The sequence below is a fragment of the Lynx canadensis genome, chromosome E3 (assembly GCF_007474595.2).
Source record: "Lynx canadensis isolate LIC74 chromosome E3, mLynCan4.pri.v2, whole genome shotgun sequence".
NCBI classification, from domain to species: domain Eukaryota; kingdom Metazoa; phylum Chordata; class Mammalia; order Carnivora; family Felidae; genus Lynx; species Lynx canadensis.
Window position 1 is genome coordinate 39,734,301 of NC_044318.1, and position 22,052 is coordinate 39,756,352.

Consider the following 22,052-nt stretch of genomic DNA (forward strand, 5'->3'; position numbering starts at 1 on the left):
CCTCTCTCACCTGCCCTGTCCCCCTGGGCCTGAGGCCCCCGGCTCACTTCTCCACAGGCTGGTGCGGCCTCTGGGGCACCGCCACCACTGGGCAGGTCTCCCCTGTCCACCATGCCCACAGCTCCCAGGAGGTTGGCTGTGGCGACCCGTGTCGTGTTGGCCCAAGTGGCACAGGGAGGCAGGGCTCCAGGTGCGCACCTCTCCACCCCCAGGAGAGCCTCTGTCTCCCCACCGGGAGCCTCGGCCCCGGGTCGCTGGAGGAGAAGTGGTGCGTGTCTCCTACAGGGAAGACCTGGGCTTCGGGGGCCTCTGTCTTCCAGCGGCATCCTGTCCGGCCTCCCTCCCTGCGCCCCTTCCGTAAGGGCTGTGTTAACGTGCCCTCCAGAGGACAGAGAGCACACCCCAAGGTGCGTGACCACCTGCCAGGGCGCTCCCCGTAGTCCCGGCAAGGCAGCTGGCGCCAGAGTGCCAGGCCGCGTCCCTCCCCCCCTGCCCCGGGTCCCCCCCAGCCGCTTCTGAGCCGTCTGTCTTTCTGGCACGTTTGCTGCTCCTCTGCCCGTCCCAGCCACGTGCGCGGAGTGGCGGCTGGCAGTGCACCTGCGAACTAGGGCCCACCGGTTCGGGGAGACTCTTGAGCCGAGCCCTGGTCCCCGCTAGGGCAGTCACCGCTGCCCGGGCCTGAGGTCCCGCGGCGGGTACGCCGATGCACTCCCGGCTGACCCCAGCTTCCCCACGTGGGGCTCAGGACCTTCCCCTTACCCAGCCCGGGGTCTGTTTACACTGTAAACTGTAGGAAGCGCCTCCAGGGTTAGAAGGGGCACCCTCGGAGAGCGTGCCAGGCTGGGGTTCACGAACTTTGTGCAGGACCAGCCAGCGACTGTTGTGGGCCTTAGAGGCCGTGCACTCTCTTGTCGCGATGGTCTGCTGTGCCCGTGTCAGGCACAGGCAGCCACAGATGGATATGTAACTGACTGGCCATGGCTGTGTGCCAATAAAACTTTATTTACAAGACACAGATGGTGGGTTTGACCCAAGAGCCATGGTTTTGCTGACCCCTGTTCCAGAAGATGGGTCTGCTTGTAGCACTGACCCCAGCAACTTCCTCAAGTTCATGTGTGTGTCCAGCCTCCGCTCCTCCCACACGTCCCCCCAACGCTGCCGTCAGGGGTCACTGGCCACTGGGCTCCCCCTGGATGCACCAAGTATGTGCTGCCTCAGGACCTTGGCATCTACCTCTCCCACTCCCTGCGGCCCCTCGGAGCCATATGCCTCGTTCTCCGCCTCATTCAGGGCTCTGTTCAAGGGTTACCTTGTGGATGGGCCTTGTATGACCATCTATGTGGAAGAAAACCCACTGCCTCTCTAGAGGCCTCCCCTGCTTCCTTTTTTTGACGTTGTTTTACTTTTTACTTAGATCTGTAAGCTCTGTAAGAGCAGCGATTTTGTCTAATTTATCTCCAGTTGTGTTTTTAGCAGCTAGAATAGCGTTTGCCACATGATAGGCATTCAGTAAATGTTGGAGGGGTGGGTGGGTGGGTAGATGGATGGGTGGATGGATGGACAGACAGGCAGATCGTGGACAGATGGATGGGTGGACGGACACACAGGTGGTGATTGGATGGTTGAGTGGGGGGACAGATGGACAGATGGTAGGTAGGTGGGTGGATGGATGGACAGAAAGGTGATGGGTGGACGGGTGAAGAATGAATGAACGAATGGATGAATGAATGAATGAATGAATGAGGAAGCAGTTAATCCTCTCTGGAGGCTCTGGGAGGATTCACAGGAGAAGCAGACTTCGAGGTGGCCCTTGGAGGACGAGAAGGGCCTCACTGGGAGCAGGTCACACAGGCAGAGGACCGAGCACACGCAAAGGCACGAGACAGGAGAGCGTGGAACACGTGTGGGGAACACGTGGCTGGAGGGTGCGGGGCGTGGCACTTCTGCCTGTGGCATTGGCCTGTGTCAGGGGCAGCGGGAGCTGAGGGGACGGCGGGTGGCCTTCCGGTGGCCTCAGGGTGCGGGGAGGCGGCAGCACGGTGGAGCCTCCGTTGAGCGCACAGGCCCGGCTGGCCGAGCTCCTCGGCTCCCTGGGTGCGTTTCTCGTGTCCTCCCAGAGGGCCCCGAGGCGGACGCCGTTCCTGGTGTGTCAGGGAGGGACAAAGGCCCCAAGAGGGCTCGCTTGCCGGAGAAGATTCGGGGCCGGGCTGCCAGCCGCAGGGAGCGCGTCCCCCTCAGGGCCAGGCCAGCCGCGCCGCTTACCGTCCACTCCCACCTGAGGTCCCCGCAGCTCCCCTAGCCTCGTGCACCACCTCACACGGGACGGATTGGCACCTGAGCCTGGTCGGCTCCAGAGCGGGCGGGGAGGCCGTGTGGGTCTGGTCTCGGGGTGCCGCTGCCCGCCACCCCAGGACCCTGGCATCTGCAGAGACACGTCCCCGCTGCCGCCCCCTCTCACGCAGGGTGCCACCGTCCTGGTGCCAGCACGCCGACTGCGGTGCCCAGGGACCCGGCGCGCAGCTCCGGGATCCCTGCCGCTGGTGACCGGCGCTCTGGCAATGACTTCCCGGCTCTGAGCCTGACCCCACGGTGAGGAAATCAGGTTGAAATTAAGTCAGATTTCAAATGTTAAACCAACCAATTAAAAAAAGCAATCACATAGAAACACGCATTTTTCAAAACGCAGTTGTCTACTCTGTCGTAATCAACGGCTCCAGCGGCCCCAGGACACGTCCTGGCCCCCGGCAGGTGCCAAGCGGGAGGAGGTGCGGGTCTGCGGGCCGGCGGGGTACCCGCCCCCTGAGTGCTCCCCCAGGTCAGGCGCCTGTACCCCAAAGACCCCCTCTGTGAGTACCAGGCGCCCCTCCTTTCCCGACGCCCACCCCTACTCCTTCCCGCCCCTCTACCCAGACCCCACCCCGTGCTGGGTGCCTGACGTCACAGAGGGGAGTCGGTGACAGCGGAGCTGGGGCCGTGGACTACCGTGGGGCGGGACGCGGCCCCTCCTGGGGTGCCAGCCAGCGCAGTGCGGCCGGAGCCTGGAGTCAGGAGGCCCGCGCCAGAATTCCAGCCCACGCCCTGCCTCAGTGTCCCTGTCCGCACCCTGGGGGCGGTAGGGGCTGGCCCAGGTCCTCAGGCTGCCCGCAGCTCCACGACTCAACACGAGCTGCACCGAGCTCTTGTCCCGTGGCTTCTCCCCTTGCCGCTCCCGGGCTCTCGGGAGCCGCCCCCCAAGGCGCCAGCCAGGCCGCTATAACAGCCCCATGGAGACCCGCCGTCTGCAGCGGGAGGGGACCTCACTTGTACCCAGCTCGGGAAGGAGGGTGAAGACCCGCCGTGCCTTCCCACCAGGCCCCGAGGGAGCCTCCCAGGTGCCCAGAACAGGAGGCCTCGGTGAGCGTTTTATGGATGAATTCCAGCCATACTGTGTGCGTGTTGCCCACCTTCCGCGGGTTCCCGAGGCTTCCCACCACTGCCCGGCACCCCCGCGTTGGCCCCGGGCTCAGCTTCAGGAAGCCCGTCTTCCCACTGTTGCCGTGCAGTTCTGTGGGCCGACGGGATGCCCGGGGAGGCAGGTTTCGGTCCAGTGACACATCAAGGTGGCCATGTGAGGTGCTGAGCTCCCCGTCAGGGCGTCGCTGAAGTGGGGTCACCAGCCTTAGCAGAAGGCGGCCGTCTTGACCAGACGGCATCTGAGGTCCCTTGTATCTCAGGGCCCCCGTGAGCCTGGAGCCCCCACCCACATGCCCCTCTTAGGCTACACTTCCTTGGGGTCTCGGCCCAAATGCTGCCTTCCCAGGGGCTGGGTCTCCGCGTGCATTGTTGACTGGTCCCGCCCCACGCCGCCACAGCAGGTCCTCGTGTCCTTTGCCATCCTCCGCCTCCCGCTGTGGTCTGGCGAGTACTCGGGGCGCTGGTGCAGGGGGGGACACGTGCGATCGCGTGAACGAGCGGTTGTGTGAACGAATGAACGGATGGGTGAGCGAATGAACGAGTGAGTGAACGGGCCAGTGTGAACGGGCAGGTGAGCAGGCAGCGGGCGGGCCGGTGAACCAGTTTGCATGCACGGCCACCAGGGGGGTTGGCCGCCTCTGGAGGGTGCTGCTGGGGCAGGCCTGGCCGCCTGCGCCTAGAGGGGTCACCTGGGTGATGGCGGGGGCGGAGTTGGAGCCCAGTCATCCGGAGGCCACTGGAGACACGGGTGATTTAGCGACGTGATTATTTCCTAATGCGATACCTCAGAGCTTTTTTATTAGATTTCCCCCTTTTCCTTCCAAATGCTCTTTGGAAATAAACACCTGGGGCTGTTACACTTTACTCGGTTTAATTAACTTTTAAATCACACAGCGTCACCCGGACCGCTCTCAAATGTCGGCTCCCGGCTGGGCCGGGGCGGCCCGCCGTGCTGCCCCCACAGGTGCCCCGGGAGCCCCCAGAGTCCAGGCCGCGGCCCAGGACGAGAGGTGCCCACCCGCAGCCCAGACACGATGAGACCGGCCGTGGAGGTTTTCCAGAGCACGTGCCAGCCCCGCCCTCTGGGCATCGCGGGGCCCCGCTCCGTCCATGCCTGGCCGCCTCCCTTCCCGACACCCCGCAGCACCCCCAAAGGGCCCAGCTGCACCCACCGGACATGTCTGCCTCTGTTTCCGGGTGCAGACGCGCTGGAGCATCGGGAACGTCTGTCTACGGAGGAGCACGGGGGCACCTCTCCTCACGCAGCGCCCGCCCGGCCTTCAGTCCGGCTCCGTTTGGTGGTCTCCCTGCGTTCAGTAATTTGTGACTTTCCGGGAAGTCATCTGCTTCCTTCAAGCTTTCAAATCACCCATCTTATCCCGGAGCACTTTGAAAACACGGGCCTCGCACGAGTTATTTGGCGCGGTGGCGGCCAGGGAGGCGGTGATGGCACGTAGCGGGCGCTTCCCCGTCCTGGGCGTCTGAGATCCCCGAGGTAGGCACCAGCCCCTGGGCTCCCCGCCCGTGGGCTGCCTTGCTCGGGGCGGTGGGCGCCTGTGGAGGCCGTCCGGTGCTGGCCTGTCCTGGTCCCAGGGAGTCGGAATAGGAGGGGGAGGTCACTGTCCACAGGTGCCCCAGAGTGGGGCGCCCGGTGTTTCCAGGGCGCTCGCCCTGTAACGCTTGGGGCATCTGCCCCGGGCCGGCCCATTCCGTTGTCACTCGGGGACGGGAGGCCGTGTCCCTCTACCTTTCTGCCAGGACAAAGGCTCCGAGAGCAGCCTCCTCTGGGTGGCCTGAGGTCTGGCCTCTGCCATGACGGCCGTGCCCCCAACACCGCAGCGGGGACAGCAGAGTGGAACCTGGAGGGCTGTGGTCTAGGGGTGACTCTCCCTGAGAGGGAGGCCCTCCCAGCGGATCTGGGGCCCTGCCGCCATGTGGGCAGTGTTCCGGCGAAGGCAGATGGAAGTCAGAGAAACGGTGCGTGCCGGCTTGTTCGGGAAGTTAGATCCCCTTAATGTCACACGCTCGGCTGGAACGTTAACCACTGTTTTCAGGAATGAGAGCCTGGCTGATGGCGCTCGTCCGGGAGGCCCAGCCCGCGTGAGCCCTCTCTTCGTAAGCACACTCTTCCCCTCTGCGCCCAGGGAGAGGGGCCTCGGCGGCCCTCGTGGCACGCCCCCAGAGCCACGTCCACCCACGTCGGGCCCATGTCCCTTCCCCACCAGGACCTTTGGGGGCCTCCCAGGGCGGAGGCAGGACCGGCCCAGATGTCACAGACACGGTTCTCGGCCCAGGAAGTGCCTTCCTGCCCTGGGGGGGTCGGAGCGCGTGGGCCCTGGCCGCTGGGGGCCTGGCCGACGGCCCTGTGCACGGGCAGCCGCCCGGACCACCGCTGCTTCAGGACAGCGACCGTGACCGCCTTCCCGCCCTTTGTTGGCAGGGGTGCTGGGCCTTCCAGACCCTCCTGAGCCACGTCCCGTCCCTGGACACCTGGCCCGCTGCCCCATGGCCCCAGCTCGTTTGGATGTGAGATTTGGTGCTTGCTCAACAGAAGAGGCCAGACTTCGGTGGGGACAGATGTGAGCTCTTCAGACACCCCCGAAGAGAGGGGTGATTTGCCTTTCCCAGAACAGGCTGGAGAATCATTTCCGAAATTAAATCACAGGAAGATACCTGCCGGATGTGAGCAGATGGCTCGTATCCGTTGTTGGGGCCGAGGAGCGAATCGCTGCAGATACGTTTTCAAGTTTCTTCTTCAAATGAACGTGGTCAGTGAAAATGCAGAGTTAGCAGGACGTGGACTCTACTGCAGGGTGAAGAAAACCCTACGATGATTCCAGCCCCGTGAAGCGGGTCTGAAAGCAAACAGCTCCGTGCGGCCGAGGCGCTGACGAGATGGAGAACACACGTCACACGGTCTGCACCCGCAGATGGCTTCAGTCCGAGCGTTGTTTGCGAAGAACGAAGGACTTCCTTCCTGTGGCTTTTATTGTCCGAGGGCAGGGATCTGGGGGAGGGAAGCAGTGTCGCACCGTGCCCTTGGCCGCAGAGCGAGGGGCGGGCCTGCTCAGGTGTCTAACGCAGGTGCCCACACGGCATGGCGTCTCCTCCCTGAGGGCCGGACCGTGGCAGGGGGAGCCCGGGACCCTGTGCTTCCAGCCGGCTCTTTGTCCAAGAGGAGGGGGGCGGAGGGGAGAGCCCTCGGTCCTGGTGACCCCACCAGCCAGGTGGCCGTGTCCTGTCCCGAGTCCTCTCCATGGGCTGGATGCTTTGTTGGTCCCGAATCACCCCTCGGTTTGGGGACGCCTTGGGTGCAAATGACTCTAGTTTGATCGGCATCCTTGGGTCTTGGTGCTTGCTCCCTTGGTGGCCTTGGTGGCCTCCACCCCGGCGGTGAGACGCTGCCCCACAAGGGCAAACCGCATCTCACCCTGGCTGTGCTCAGGCTTTCACCCAGACTTTTGTACCCCTTGTGGAGCTGAAGGCGGGGGCCCGCGCAAGAGTGGGGTGGCACGTGCCCCCTGGAGCACGGATGGAGGGCCCGGAGCCCAGCCGTGTCCCCTCCTGTCTGTCCCCCGCTCCCGAGGCACAGCCGCCACTCAGCCGTCCTGACAGCCCTGGGTGGTGGTGCCTTAGAATGGGTTCCCGTGGAGCTCGGCTGCAGGGAGAGGTCCCCACCCCCATTTGGTGGCAAGGCTGAGCGTGTCCGCGTTACTCTGTGGTCCCCCCAGGCCCTGCGGAGGGAGTCAGGGTGGCCAGCGTGGCTTTGTGCGCCTGACCCGAGGCGGTCCGTCACCCCGGGCCCGCTGCCTGGCTGGTGCACACCCAGGGACTCGAGCTCGGAGAGGCGAGCGAGAGACCACGACGGCCGTGCTGCTCAGTGCACTCCATTCTGGAACCAGAGGGAGACAGGCCAGTCAGTGGGGTTCCGGGCCGTCGTTTTTGGGTTGCTGACTTCCCGGCCGCCAGACGCTGAAGGAGCCGGAAGGGCCGCTAACCGACCAAGGTCAGAGCCGCGGCCGCCCCTGCGTCAGTATTCTAGGCACGGCTGTGCTGGACCGAGCTGCGCTTTGGAGCGTGAGTCCCCGCCTCCCACGGGCTGGGAATAAATAGTGGGCTCCCAACCCCAGGCCGGCACACTGCCCGGTGGCCCGCCAGTCTGCCAGGAGGGGTCGTGGGAAGCAGGAGACCTCTGCTCCAGCGCCCCCCGTGCCCTGCGGTCGGCCCACCCGGCAGTGCCCGTAATGGTACCAGGCGGCGCCCGTGCCCGGGGAGAGCGAGACGAGCCCTGGGCGTCACCGTGGTCCCCTCCCCCATCATCCTGCCGCACGGGCTCTCGATGGAGGGGACGGCGACCCTGGCCGTCAGGCCGTGCATCGTGACGGCAGCACGGGGATGGTCGTGCCGCCCCGGCTCACAGTGGTGGGGTGCAGCCCGGGGAGGCGGTTCTGGCTGAGCTCCCAGCCCCTCACCTCTGGTGCACCCCCCCCCCCCCCCCCAGGTGGAAAGGGAAGACGGGGTCAGACATTGGGACCCTCTGCACAGTGTCCAGCACATGCCGAGTCCTGTCAGGTCACCCTGGGGGCAGCCCAGGGCTCCTGTGTCATCGCAAGCCCGTCTCTCCGCCTCGGGGCAGAGGCAGATGTGAGGGGAAGTGTCGGTCCCCCGCGTAAGGAGAAGGTCCCAGGTGTGGTAGCCCCAAGCTCAGCTCTCGCCTGCCCCTGCGGCCCCCACCGCGCCACAGGCCCTGTGTCCCCCGCCACGCCCACCCGCCCTCTTCGGGGTCTGCCTGTGGGGCGTCCACCCGTCTCCTGCTGGGTTCCCTCCCATCGTCCCTCCCATCGTCCCTCGGGCTCAGGCCTGCCCTGTCACGGGGTCACCCTACAGGTCACGGAGGGTCCTGCAGGAGCGCGCACCGTCGCTGCGTCCCGGAGTGTGTGACGGCCCAACCCTCGTCGGCGGGATGCACGCGGCCCCGTGACAGGATGTGACCCGAGCGGGGCCAGCAGGGGCGAGGCACAGGGACGCCAGGCATGGCTAGTTCTTTGCCTCGTTGTCTTTTCACCCGTGGTGAGATTGTGCCGATTCACGTGAATGTCCCCGCGGTGGCTTCGGCTCACCCCCTCAGAGCCTCCTTCCTGTCAGGCGGGCGCGTGTGTTTGCAGGGACCAGACTTCCGGGCTGTCCTGTCGCCACGGCGGCACGAAGCAGAAGGGAGGTTCTCACCAGCCTGTCCCGGGGGGAGGAGCCGCCCGCGGGACGGCTCTTGCGAAAGCAGGGTGTCCTCGGAGACCGGTCCTCGCCGGACCTGCCCCTTTGGAAACGAGAGGGGTGCCTGAAACGGCACCCCCGGCTTTGACTTTGACGCCTTCGCCTGAGGCGGAAAAGGCCCGGTAGGAGCCAGGCGCTTCGGCGATGAGATGTTTTAACTGCATCTTAAGAGGGGATTGCAATAAAGAACGCCGAACCGTGACCAACCGATCGTATCTCAGGTCGGCCCAGCGCAGTCAGCTGGGCGGCCCGTAAGGTCTGCGCGCTCATCGGGCCGCGGCCCCCGGGGAGCCTTCCGGGTGCAGCCCGCCGCGCAGCAGGCTCAGCCCGGGGCTCGGGAGCAAGAGGGAGGTTCCTGTTCTGCTCAGTCGACGTATCGCCCATCCGAGAGCCTTCGGGTTCTCCAAGAAGGAGGAGGGAAGGACGCGCCATCCCGCAGGGTTCACAGTGAGGCAGAGGGTCCCGGCGGAGGGTGACCTGCTCCTGCTTTTCCGGCCACCCTGCCTGCCGGCGAGGTTCCGGGGCTCGGTGTGTGCTCCCAAGGGTGAGGACGGGAAGCCCGGGCCGCGGGCCTGCCTGGTGGGCGTGCTGGGGCCTCACCTCGGCTCAGGGTTCAGGCAAGCAGCCTCTCCCCAGCGGGCTTTCCCGTTGAGCCACAGGCGGGCGGAGGTGCATGCGGCCTCGCCATACCCCGGTGGCCTGGGCAGGGGCAGGAGGGGGGCAGAAGCCCAGGCCAGGGAGGACAGGGGCACATGATCGGTGCTGGCTCAGGGCCCCGGGCGGAAAAGGAGGGCCGAGGAGGCGGGCAGTCTGTCCTCAGCCGGGCCGGGCCCTCCTAGGAGGCTCCAGGAGACCATCACCGTGGAGCAGGCACCCCCCACCGCGGGGTCCCAGGACTCCTGCCCCGGGTCCTTTCCGGCCGCCACCGGGGACTGTGACGGGCTCCTCAGGGCAGAGCAGAGCCCGAGCCCCGAGCCCCTTGCCGGGACTGGCGGCGACTGCAGTCCCAGAGACGTGGCCTTGGGGCCCCTGGGCCGGAGCCTTGGGAACGGCCGGGTTGCCCCAGGGCCCGGGGGGGGTGGCGGCCCCCCACAAGCCCGGAGCAGGGGTCGGAGGGGCCGGGTGTGACCTGTGGAATCTGTTGGGACTCCCTCTCTTGTGTAATTACCGGCGTGGCAGTTGCAGAGTTGAGATGCGGCTTAAAAAGCCTTTGTGAGTAATTAGTGTCAAAAACACAAGATCTACAAAGCCATAAGCTCACAGCTTGGTGATATTACCGAGTACTAATTAAAAAAGAAAAAAGAAAATTTCCTTTCATGATCAGATTTTCAGCCTTGCCAAAGATGAAAAACAAGGCCGTTTGCAGATGATACCAACGCCAGAGGGCTGAGCGGGGTCGTCAGTACAGAGCTGGTGGCAGAAACGTGAGGGCTGGGGACCCTGGGACATTGTGGGGCCCGGCTCCCCGAGGCCTCAGCCAGGAGCGCCCGTGGTTCCTGGCGGGGACGGAGAACCCCGAGTCAGGGGCAGTCACAGGCCCGAGAGATGGGGCCTCGTCCCCCAGCGGGACCCTGCGCGGCAGCTGCGGCCCCTCGTTCCAGAGGAGGGGGGGGGGAGGTCTAGGTTACCCGGACCGCGTGTGCCCCGGCTTCGGGTCGCCCGGCCCCGCCGAGCCTCCCAGCAGCCTCCCTGCTTGGGACCCCCGCGGAAGAGAGGCACCTGGCAGGAGCGGGGGGCCCTCGCAGAGCCACCCTGTGCGCCTCTCTCGGCGCAGAGAGGAGGGGACTCTGCTGCCAGGGTGGAGGCTGCCTTAAGGCGCGACCCTCGCGGCCGCAGGAGGGCGAGAGCCGGGCGGCAGGTCCCGATCCCACGGCGACCGGGACAGGTGACCACGCCGTCCTCGTCGCTCAGGGCCCGTGGCAGCCACGTGCCAGCCGGGTGAGCGGCGAGGCCCAGCGCACAGCGCGTCTGGCTGCTCTGGCCAGCGTGACTGTGGAGACACAACTTTCCGGGAGTCCCGTCCGTCACAGGGATGTCTTTAACCCAGAGCTAGCACGATGTGCCTGCTGCATGGCGTGTGACCACGGCCGAGGCACCCGGGCCACCAGCCGTGCTATGCCAGCCACCTGTGAAGTGCGGGCTGCCCCCCCCCCCATCTGGTCTCGGGGTCCTCGGGACCGGCCTCTCCGTACGGCCGGGCCCGGCACTTGTGTCTCTGTGCCCCTGGCCCAGGGTGGGGCCTGGAGGCGGTGTCCGCGGTGGTGGCCAAAGGAGGCGGCCTGGGCCCGGCGGGAGAGAATCCCTCTCTCTCAGCCAGGTCGCTCTGTCGATGGCACAGGGCCAGGCATTTGCGGACCCTCGGTATCCGTACCCGCAGCCGCTGGCTTACTGTGCTGTAGGGCCCGGTGAGAAGACCGCGTAGCGCTTTCTCCCAAGGCCGTGGGGGCTACAGGGGAGCCGGGAAGTCCCTGTGGAGGCGGCTGGGAGCAGGGAGGGCGTCTGTGGAGCCGCCCCCGCCTCCTCACTCGGAGCCGCTGGCGGTATTCCCGGGTGTTTGCATTCCCGTGTTTGAGGCCCCTGTGTGCGTGCACAGCACACGTCTGCTCGGGTTTTGGTCAGGGGTGCGCGAGCCTCCCAGGTCATCGAGGGGAGGATGGCCATCGTAGCAACACGGGGCCGACAAGAGTGTCTCTCCACACCATCGCTTCCTTTTGTCGGGTGCGTCCCGAAGCGTTTGGTGTTTTGACGCTGTCGTGAAGGGGATTGCTTTTCCGCTTCTAATGTCTCCTTGTTGCTACCGTAGAAAAACAGTTCGTGTTTGAATATTGATCTTTTCTTTTGCACCCTCGCTAACCTCATGTGTCGTTCCTGGTATCTTTGTAGTGATTGGATTTTCTGCCTGGACCGTGACGTTGCACCTGCACGGGTCCACACAGCCTCCAGAGCGATGCTGAGCCAGCTGGCGAGCCTCTGCTTGCGGCGGGCGGGGAGGTGCTCGCTCTCGGGCCGTCGACTGTGGCGTGAACGTGGGTTATTCGCAGGTGCCGTCGGTCAGGCTGAGGAAGTTCCCTCCTGTTCTGAGAATCACGTGGTCCTTCTTCTTGACGTATCGGCAGTGCTGGGCTCGCCGTGGGCTTGGGGCGTGCTCGTCCTCATCGGGTGTCTTAGACTTGATGTCGGGCTGGTATCGCTTCCTCCGGTGTTGCGTGTTGCGTGGGACCCGGGGAGCGCCACCAGCCCGGGAGATTCCGTGAGAGGTTTTCCGTAGCGGACGCAGGGCTTAGCGGGTTTAGCCCTCCTCTGCGGTGAGCTCGGCGAGTTCTGTCTTTCGGAGTTGGTCCGCTGCATCTAAGTTGTCGGACTCACCGACGTGAGGCCGGTAGTGCTCCCTCCTTGTGTTTCTGACATCTGTGGGACCCGTGCTGTCACCCCCGTCCCCCACGACCCCATCAGTCGTCTTCCGCCCTTCGTTCCTAAGCAGTCTGGCCCAAGTGCGTCAGCCTTGTTAATCTTCGCGGGCCACTGCGGGTTGCATTTTTTTCTCTTGCTTTTCTGTTTCCTGGTTCACTGATTTCCGCTTTGATCTTTGTTTCCTTTCTTCTGCGTACATTGGGTCTCATTTGCCCTTTTATTTCAGCTTTTTGAGGTGCAAGTTGAAGTCACTGATGGGAGCCCTTTCTTCTTTTCTCGCATAGACATTTAGCGCTAAAAACTTCCCCAAGGTCTGCCTCAGTCTCTCCACAAATTCGGATGATTTTGTTTTATCTTCATTCAGTTGAAATGACTTAGTAATTTCCCTCTTGGTTTCTTCTTTGACCCAAGGGTTACTTAGAAGTAGGTTACCAAGTTTCCAAGTATTCTGACAATCTCCAGCTACCTTTCCGTTATTAGGTTTTGACTGAATTTCATTGTGGTCGGAGAACATACTTTGCATGACGTCAATCCTTTAAAATTCGTCGAAATTTGTTGTAAGGTCCAGAATGTTGTCTGTGTAGCAAACGTACTTAAAAATACCGTGTATTCTGCTGGAGCGTGTGCTATAAACGTCAGTTACGTCAGGTTCTTTGATAATGTTGTCAAGTGTCCTATCTTCTATCAAAGTCTCGCCCATTTTTTATCTCTTCTGTCAATTAAAGACAGACAAGCGTTGAAATCTCTGACTAATTCTGGATTTGTCTGTGCCTTCTTGTATTTCTGTCATTTTTTTTTATTTCATGTATAAATTAGTCCCGTCATCATTCTGAAGCAACCCTCATCCCCAGTGACGGTCTTCGCTCCAAAATGCGTTGTTTCCGGCCTGTCTTGTTCCTTGAACCTCTTTCTCTGCCTTCCTCTGGGTCGGGGGAACGTTTTGTACAAGTTGGTCTGTCTCCTTCTTTGACTTACTGTCTGTACTTCTTCTCGTGCTGTTTTGAGGGTTGTCGAAGGACTTGCGTGCCTCTTCCCGCAGCCTTCTCGCGACGTGGGGCGCGAGAACCCCGCCGCTCCGAGCTCCCCTTGGATGTCACTTTGTGCACGCGAGGAGGCTCGTGGCCTGCTGCTGTCACGTGAAGAGATTTCAAGAGTCGGGGCTTCCCTCCGCTCTCCGTGCTCCCATTTCCACTCGTGCGCATCTGGAGCCGGCCTCACCTTCTGAACATTTCCACGGGGAGTGGGGGGCGCTGGGGGTTGTGTTTGGTTGCTGCTTCTGTACTTTGCAGGCCTCCGTGGTCGCCAGTGAGCGTCCGCTGTCACCCCATCCTGCGCCTCCGGCCATGTGTCTGGTTGTCTCTGGCCGCCGTATCTTAAGATGTGTTGTTCCTGCTTTAGAGAACTTGGGTTACCGTGCACTCGGGTTACCGTGCACTCTGGTGTCATTTTCCTGACTTACCTTTCATGTTCGGTAAGGTTTTCATCACCTTTCAGGATGTTTTTCTAAAGGGATTTTTTTCTGCCCTCCCATATCGACAGTCCGTGGCGGAACAAGCACTCACCGCGAGCACGGTGGCGGTGGCCCGATGGTCAGTGGCCGGACTGCGCCCAGGTGGGCCCTCCGCGCCACAGCCACGAGTCTCTCGGGGAGACACTCACGTGGGTCCGCTCAGTTCCTCTTGGGCCATTGGCCAGAGGCCACTGTCAGTTCCCGTGACAGCCTGTGACGTGGCAGCTGGCTTCATCCGTCTTGTCAGCACGTGAGTGAGTTAATATCCGAGGTGGGGACACAGACACCGTGTGCCCCTTTCCACTGAGGGAAGTCCAGCTCGCAGAGGGGCGGGGAGGTGCCACAGTCACACGGCGAGTGGGAGGGGCAGCCACAATCGGAGCCCAGGTCCCCAGCTCAGTCTCTGCTGCTCCCCCAGCCGGCCGCCTGTGTCCCCATGAGCGCTCCACTGTACCAGCTTGTCTGGACGGGGAGGGGGGCTTCCTACGTGACCTGGTGCCATCCGCGTCATTGCGCTGAGGGTGGCTGGCTAGGGGACACGTGCTCCAGCCCATCTGGCCCGGGCCCTCACGGGACGTCCGGCCTTCAGAGCCGTTTGGGGGCCCCTTGCACTTGGCCTCCTGCCCCTGGGAGCCAGTAGGAGGGAGGTGGCCCGGCCCCCACGGTTGTCCCCACCTTCCTCCCGGGATGGGAAGGAGGCCTGGGCCGGGAGTGGGACGCCAGACGGAGCCTGGCCCTGTGCCGATGACCTGTGGGCCCCCTGGGCACCCACCTGTGATGCACGAGGCTCGTTGGAAATGACCCTGGGCCCTCGCCGCCCATGTGCGCCCTCCTGCCCCTCCCTCGTGAGGCCGTGGGAGCAGCTGCACAAACCGGGGCGAGGCACGAGGGATGCAGAGCCGTATAAATAGAGTAATAATAATAACAACTGTGGGCTCGGAACCGATCTGCAGCTGCTGGGGCGCCTGGCCTCGCCCCCCCCACCCCCCAGAGCACGCTGGGGAGAGGTCGCCCCTCGCCGGGGACGGTAACTCCAGCAACGCCGGTATAATTAGAACATGCGGTATTTAGCCGTTTCCCGGCACAATTGAGCGGGGATAATTGGGGGAGCTATTTCCCTCCGCCCCGTGCTGGACATGCTTTTTGCCAGCTCGGCGTTTGCAGCTTCGTGCTGGGACGGCCTCCTCGGCGTTCTGTCCAGCTCGTCCCGATCCGCTGGCCACCACGTCCCTCTGCCTGTGCCCAGGCCTGTTTGGGTCCGCCTACGCCGAGCACCGGGGTCACTCCCCCCCCCCCCCGCCGCCCACCCTCCCTGAGGGACAGCAGTGGACGGGGACGCGCACCAGAGCCGGAGGCTGGCGGGGCATGTGGGGGGGGCGCCTGGGGGGCAGCGGTGGGAAGGGCCTCCTCGCCCAGCCCGGCCTACAAGGTGAGGAGACACAGGACAGTCACAGTCGGGTAGGGGGGAGGGGGGCAGCAGGAGCGGCCAGGTGGGGGCTTCGCGGAGGAGGGATCCAGGGCCGAGGGTCACCTCCGTGTCCCCACGCGGGGCCCAGGTGGGCCGGGCCACTTACACCACGACCGACCGCCGCCCTGGTGCGTGGTTCTGGGTGGGAGACCCGCGGGTGCCGTGGCGGGCATCCCAGGGGCCCCAGTCCCGGGGCCAGGTGGCCGGTGAGGCCCACAAACTCGCCCGTGCCTGTGGCAAGAACAGCGCGTGTGATGAGTGCCCTGTGTCAGAAGTGCCGCTCTCGGAGACCCAGTTCGCGTCGGGCTGGCCCTGGTTACGGAGACGACGTGCGGCCGCAGTAAAAAATCCACAAAGTGCACAAAGCCGTAAGGAGCCACGTTTCATCGCAGCTCCCTGAGCTAACCACTTAGGTTTTGTGGTTTACACGCTTTTTCTCTGTGCGTGTAGAGCCGTGTCATGTGTGAGCGTGACCCACTGCGGTGCGCGCTCAGGGGGCTTCCTCCGGCACGGAAGTTCAAGGCGACTTCCTGGCGGACGTGGCGAAGCCGCCGTTCGCGCATCACCGGTGGGTGTGTGCCGGCTCGGGCAGCGCATCGGGCCCTCGCCCGTGTAGCCGGAGCTCCCTCGCAGCCTGGTCAGTGCGCGCAGCCGGGGTGCACGGCCTGGGCCGCCCCTCTGCAGGGCGGGCTGGTCCCCGGAGGAGGAAGCACCTGTGCTCCTGGTAGAAGGCTCCTCCCCTAGAGAGGGCCACGGCCACCCACCACCCACCACCCACCACCAAGCGCGTCCCGCCGAGCGGGGGCTCTCACACCCAGCGGACGCGCGGGACCCGAGCTTCGCCAGAGCGCCCCGGGTCACCCAGGGCCGGCACCGGGAGGAGGCCGTCCAGGCGGAGGGGTCAGAGCAGAGGCGTTGGGCGGTCGCATCTGAGCGGGGGGACGGCCGCTCAACCCCAAAGACCCGGGGTACGCGTGCGTGGCGGCGGGAAGGGGGTGCCCGGCACGCGGCAGGCGTCTGCGCACGCCTGCCCACGCCGACCACCCCGCGTTGTCCCCGCGGGTCCGGCATCTGGCCGCGGAGCCCGGCCGGGACCCGGCGAGAGCCATGCCTGTGCTGTGCCCGGTGCTCCCGGCCCCTGCCTCGCACCACGAAGTCCCTGGGGCGGCGCCGAAGGACGGGGCCTGAATGGGAGTCGTGCTGGTCTTCTCGGTTGACGTCAGTATGGGCCTCCTGTCTCTTTGTCCTCTCAGTTGGCCTGCCGCCCCCAGAATCCGCACGTGATCCTTCATGCGACTGGAGACGGCCTCCAAGCAGCCGGCCTCCCCCGGGCCTTGCAGCCACCACCTTCCCACCTGCAGCGGGGGAGCCAGTGAGGGAGTGGAGGGCCAGCCTCGGGGCATCTGAGTGCGTGGGCGACGTGAGCCCCGCGGTGGCGTGGGGCTGCTGTCATTACCCCCACCCGCCCCGTCCTGACTCCCGCCGCCTCTTCCCCGGGGCATCCCGGGAACGGAGGGAGACGGTTCAGGGAGTCACAGAGATGAACGGACCGTCGCACCCGCGGCCGGCGCTGTGCAGGAGGAGGGGGCCCCGTTCCGGCGGGGGGGGACAGCCGTGAGCGAACCCACCTGTGCACCCTGACCTTCCAGGAGGCGCCGGGACACAGAGATGCCAGCCCCGGGTCACGTCGTGACTCGCACGTACCCCTTCCCGGGAGGGCTTGTGTCTCGGGAGCAAAGGCTGGCAGTTTCCATGAGGCCCATCGTTTGTCCGTCTTCATTCTGTTCCTCCGGACTGTGCTTTCTGTGTGAAGTCTGACAAGTCCTCCACCTGATCTTAGGTCCTGAAGTGTCGTCTCTGTGCTTGAAGTTTTTATGTTTTACGTGTGAGTCTGTGATGGGCTTGGAGTTTAGTCTGCCTGAGGTGTGAGGTTAAGTCAGAATTCTTTTCAGTTCTCTCGTCTTCCTCCGTGGGGTGGCTCTGGCACTTGCGTTAAGAAGGTTGATTGGGGGGGGCGCCCGGGTGGCTCAGCCGGTTGGGCGTCCGACTTCGGCTCAGGTCACGATCTCGCGGTCCGTGAGTTCGAGCCCCGCGTCGGGCTCTGTGCTGACAGCTCAGAGCCCGGAGCCTGTTTCAGGTTCTGTGTCTCCCTCTCTCTGCAACCCTCCCCCGTTCATGCTGTGTCTCTCTCTGTCTCAAAAATGAATAAACGTTAAAAAAAATTTTTTTAAAAAAAGAAGGGTGATGGGGCACGTTAGTGTGGACCTCCGTCGAGGCCCCCACGTGTGTGTTCTGCCCCCAGGACGGGACGGCGCCGCCTGTCCCACTCGGAGGCCGCGTGGGCCGTGCGCGCCCGTCTGCCGAGGGTTTTCTTCGGGAATGGAGGTCGCGTTTTGTCAGAGGCGTTCGTTTCCTGTGTCGGCAGTGGGACTCGGTGTCCTGGGGTTGTGGTGACGCGTCCTGACTGGTTGTCAGCGCATCGGCCACACGCAGAAGTGCCTTGCGCGTGGTCCTGACGTAGTCCCTGCTCTATGCTTCCCGACCACATTAGCTGAGCTCTGTTGAGGCTCTCTGCACCAAGTCCACTTCTCTCTTCCGCCTGTGCGTGTGCGCCATTTCTGGTTTGCTGTCGGCGGACACGCCTGTGCGCAGGAAAGTACTCTCTGCTCCGTCTTCCGGAACAGACCGTGGAAAATGGGCGTTAATTCTCGTTTAAATGTCTGATAAAATTCTCCGGTGAAACCACGTGGGACTGGAGATTTCTTCTTGAGCGTTTTAATTACAAATTCGGTTTCCTAAATGGCCGCCGGACTGGTCGGGTTCGCTGCCTCATCTTGACCGAGCCCTGGTGCTCCGTGGTGTTTAAGGGACGCTCTGTTCCCAGCTGTCAAGTTTATGGGCATAAAGGGTTTTTAAGTGTTTTCTTATTATTCTCGAACAGCTCCAGGATCTTATTTCTGGTATCGGGAGCTTCTGTCTTTTCTCTTCCGTCAGTTTTGTTGCTGGTTCGAAGGACCCGGCCTCTGGTTGCAATACCCCCTCTCCTGTCATCAGTTTCGTTCATTCCTCCTTGATCGTGACCCTTCCCTTCTCTGCCTCGAGAGGCAGGACCACCTGGCGGGTGGTCCCTTGTCTCCAGCAGGGCACCCCGGGCTCTGTGTCCCCCCGGCTCTGCCCGGTGCGCCCGCGAGCCATGACCCCGCGTTTCGTCTCGGCCCCCGGGGTCACGGAAGCATGCCGCGTCATCTCATGTGTCTCTCGTCACCGAGCTGGGGCCCCAAGTCTCTGTGACTGTCTGCCGTCTGTTTTCAGGCCCCAAGATGCTCCCGTCATCCTGCGTTTCCCTCCAGCTGACGTCAGCCGCTTCCTCGGGAGTCGATGGGGCCTTGTGACAAGCCGCCATGCCGCCGTGACGCAGAGACGATACCCCGCTCCCAGAGTCTTGAGAGAGCGGTGTTCGCACTGCCTGTTTGGTCATCTTGTTGCGTTGTCTAAATCTTGCTCGGGTGGGGACGTGAGGACCCACACCTCGCTATGAGTCTCATCTCTGGATTCTTCCCGTGCCTTCGTTCGCGGGATTGCCTTCGGCTCCCTCAGCAAGCGGTAGGCTTGCTCTCGACGGGAATCCCCTCCCCCCGTGCCGTCCCGCGGGCAGTCGGGGGCTTGGGAGGGGGCCACCGAAGCGGGGGCAGTTCCCTACTCAGGGCATCTCACAAAGGGCCCGCCGCGTGCCGTCCCGCCAGCTGGGGCGCCACAGGCTGGCATTTAACGAGCCCCGTTGGAGCCACTACGTGCTTCGCCTTCTGCTGACGCACAGCCCCGGAGCCCCCCGGCGTCCCCGCGCGGCGCGTCTCTGCAGACCTCGCGCCGTGGCAGACAGACCTGGCCGTCTGGGTCCCGGCCGAACCCTTCGAGTCAGGCCCAGCTCCGCCATCTGGAGGGAGGGGAGGCCTGGGGGCGAGTCCCAGCTGAGGTGTGGGCGCCGGACCGCGCTGACGGCCAGCAAGGGGCCACCGGGGGTCTTACTGTGGCGGAGCGCCTTGCTCGCCACGGGGCACCTGCCAGCCACACCGCGGCCTGTCACTCCCAAACGCTGGGGGCAGAGGAGGCAGAGACACAGGCCATAAATATTTCCAGCCACAGCCAATGCGTCTTACTGGGCAATTTGCTTTTTAAAAAATTGCTCTCTAATTTTAAGCGAACAGCCCCTAATTAGAGTGATTTACAAGGTACCTGGGGACCGGGTGGTATTTGAGCACGGTGGAGCCTAGCAGAGATTGATCGGCATGGCGTGACCGGGGCACATGCTGGCAGCCACACGGCTCCACGCCGCCTCTGAGCAAGGACACGGCCCTTCCCACGGAATGGGCCGGCGTGGCCGGGGGCGGGGGGCGGGTGGCTCACAAACCCTCGGCTTTGAGAAGGCCGCCCTGGTCACGCCTCCTTCCTGCACGCCCCCCGCCGGCCCCAGGGCACAGCCAGTGTCTCTGTGGCTGTGCGCTCGCCTCCTGAATGCCGGACAGGTGCACCGAGGTGCCCAGGATGGGCCTCGCGTGGGCGAGCGTCAAGTGACGATTGTTCGAGACACGGCCGCAGTGCTGGCAGCCGCGAGGGATGTCTGATGTGTGTAAAGCATGGCTAGGGCCCCACAGCCCAACGTTTATTCAATGGGGATCTGGGGAGACACCCGGACTGAAGGCCACCTCCCGGGTGGGCAGGGGTCCCGGCCAGGCGCAGCGCGGTGTGGAGGGACCCCCCTTTGGAGGAGGGTTTCCACTCAACCGCCGAGCCAGGCGGGCGCCACGGCCTCCCTCAGCGCCCCCCCCCCCCCCCCCGTCCTGAGCGGTGCCCTGCGTCTGCTCCCCGCCCCTCCGCTGCCGGAGGATCAGCCCCTCTGACATTTAGGGGAAATTTTCACAATTGAGCAGAAGGCAGAAATGAAAGGATTTTCTCGGTAAAAGGTCAGAGTGGTTTCTCTTACTTTTGTTTAAAAATGGTCCGTGTTGAACTGTGACAAGCCTAACCGTGCGGACGTGCAGGGGAGCAGGGTGGGTGCCCTGGGGAGGCAGCAGAGGCCGTCCGCACGGCACACAGGCGGGGGCCGCTCAGACGCTGGGCGCCACGAGCTCCCACGGCCGCCGGGAGGGCTCGTGGGACAGGACAGGGGAGCAGGCAGGCCGGCACCAGCTCCTTCCTGGGGTCTCGGAGGGAGACCACCGCCTCCCAACAGGCGCATCCAGGCCTCCTTCCCGGGCGGAGGTCGGTGTGCGGGCCGGGCGTGTGGCCCGCCGCGTGCAGGGCTGAGCCGTGCACACGGGCGGAGCCAGGCAGCCCCCGCAGCTCCTGGGAGGAGGGTGGCCCCGTCAGGCTGTGGGGCAGACGGGGGTTTAGTACACGCACCCAGCCCTGGGGTGGGGGGTGGAGGGGGGGGAGCTCCCACGCTGTGCGGTTCACCCCGCGGCTTGCTTTTTGGTGTATTTGGTGTCTTCCAAGCTGTGCCGCCACCACGACCCGATTTCAGAACTCTCGTCGCCCCACCAAGGACCCTCACGCCCACTGGCAGTCCGTCCCGTGCCCAGCCCAGCCCCTGGCAGCCACTGATGTACTTTCGCGGACTCGCCGTTCTGCACACTCCCTACGGGTGACCTGACGCACGCGCGTCGTTCCGTGTCTGGGGTTCGTCCCTGGCGCAGCAGGGGTCAGGGCTCCGTTCTTTTCGTGGCTGAGTAACAGTCCGCCGACGGACTCCGAGGGCGGCGTGCGCACCCCGGCTGTTCCGCGTATCGTGGCCGGGAGCGGCTCCTCCCGCGGAGAAGCAAGGCCCGCGAGTGGGGTTGGCCTCCCGGCAGGGCCGCCGGTGGGAACCCCTCCGTTCTGTGGCCGGCGCCGTGTGACGGAGGAAACGGGATTGAGCACCAGGGGGCACGGCCGTCCGCCCGGGCGCAGAGCAGCTCTCTGGGGCGGCTCCGGCCCCTCGCCCGTTCGTCTGTAGCATCGGGGGGTGGGGCGGGGTGTCAGCTGCCGTCACGGTGGCCGGGCTCTGAGGACGGGGAGGGCTGGGCAGACCGACAGAGGGCAGCTGGGCACCCGGAGCCCACGCCCCACGCCCCACATCCCGTCTTCTGGACCCCCGCCGGGGACGGGGTCTCCGTCCCTCCCTGTCCTGTGACCGAAGGGCCCTGGGGCAGGGGCGGGGGGACCCCGCAGGCCACCGCACCCCTGACCGTGTGTCCTCTGTGTCTCCCGCCCACCCTCCAGGCCACGGGACCCTCGGGCGCCAAGATGCAGCTTCTGGAGACGGCCTTCTCACGCACGGTGCCGGAGCTCATCGAGCTGCACCTCCTGCGCCAAGACAGCATCCCCGCCTTCCTCAGCGCCCTCACGCTCGACCTCTTCAGCCGCCAGACGGTGGCCTAGCCTGCGGCTCACGCGCCAGAGGGCAGCCGGCAGGTCCCGGGCCCACCCTGCCTCCCGCCACACGGCCCCACAGACCCAGGCGGCCCGCACCTGTAGCCGGCAGGGGAGAGGCCGCACCCTCCTTCTCGCCCAGGACGTTCGGTGCCGCCGCTCCGGGGGTGGCCCCGGGGGGCCCGCTTCCGGCCCCCTCCCCAGTGTGTACCCCCGCCCACACACCGCTCAAACCCGGCAGAGTCCCTGCTCCGTATGAAATAAAGTTTGCTCCTCGGCCACCCCGCTGGCTCGCTGTGTGCGTCTGAGAGGACGGGCTCGCCCTGCCCACCAGCCCTCGGTTTGGCCCCGGGGCAGCCCCTGGACACCAGGGGACGGTGGGTGGCAGCCCAGGAGCCACCGCCCCCAGCAGAAGAGAGGGAGCGCGTGTTCAGGTGGAACAGAGTGGCCGAGATACCTCCCCTGCCCTGGACTCCGCCCCCCCACGCCCCCACCCTCCCCCCGCCAACGGACCGACGATGACGCTCGCGC

The 22,052-nt window shown here is 64.6% G+C and overlaps 1 protein-coding gene across 4 annotated transcripts in view; it reads left to right on the forward strand.

Annotated features, from left to right (window-relative positions):
* The window catches only part of MAD1L1 (mitotic arrest deficient 1 like 1), a 321,549-nt gene extending 299,745 nt beyond the window's left edge, over positions 1-21,804 (forward strand). For all 4 annotated transcript variants that reach the window (XM_030300339.1, XM_032591537.1, XM_032591540.1 and 1 more), the window contains one exon: positions 21,372-21,804. In XM_030300339.1, the coding sequence (XP_030156199.1) occupies positions 21,372-21,530 (159 nt within the window). In that variant the 3' untranslated portion in view covers positions 21,531-21,804. The remainder of the gene's footprint in view (positions 1-21,371) is intronic.
* The last annotated feature ends 248 nt before the right edge of the window (positions 21,805-22,052 follow it).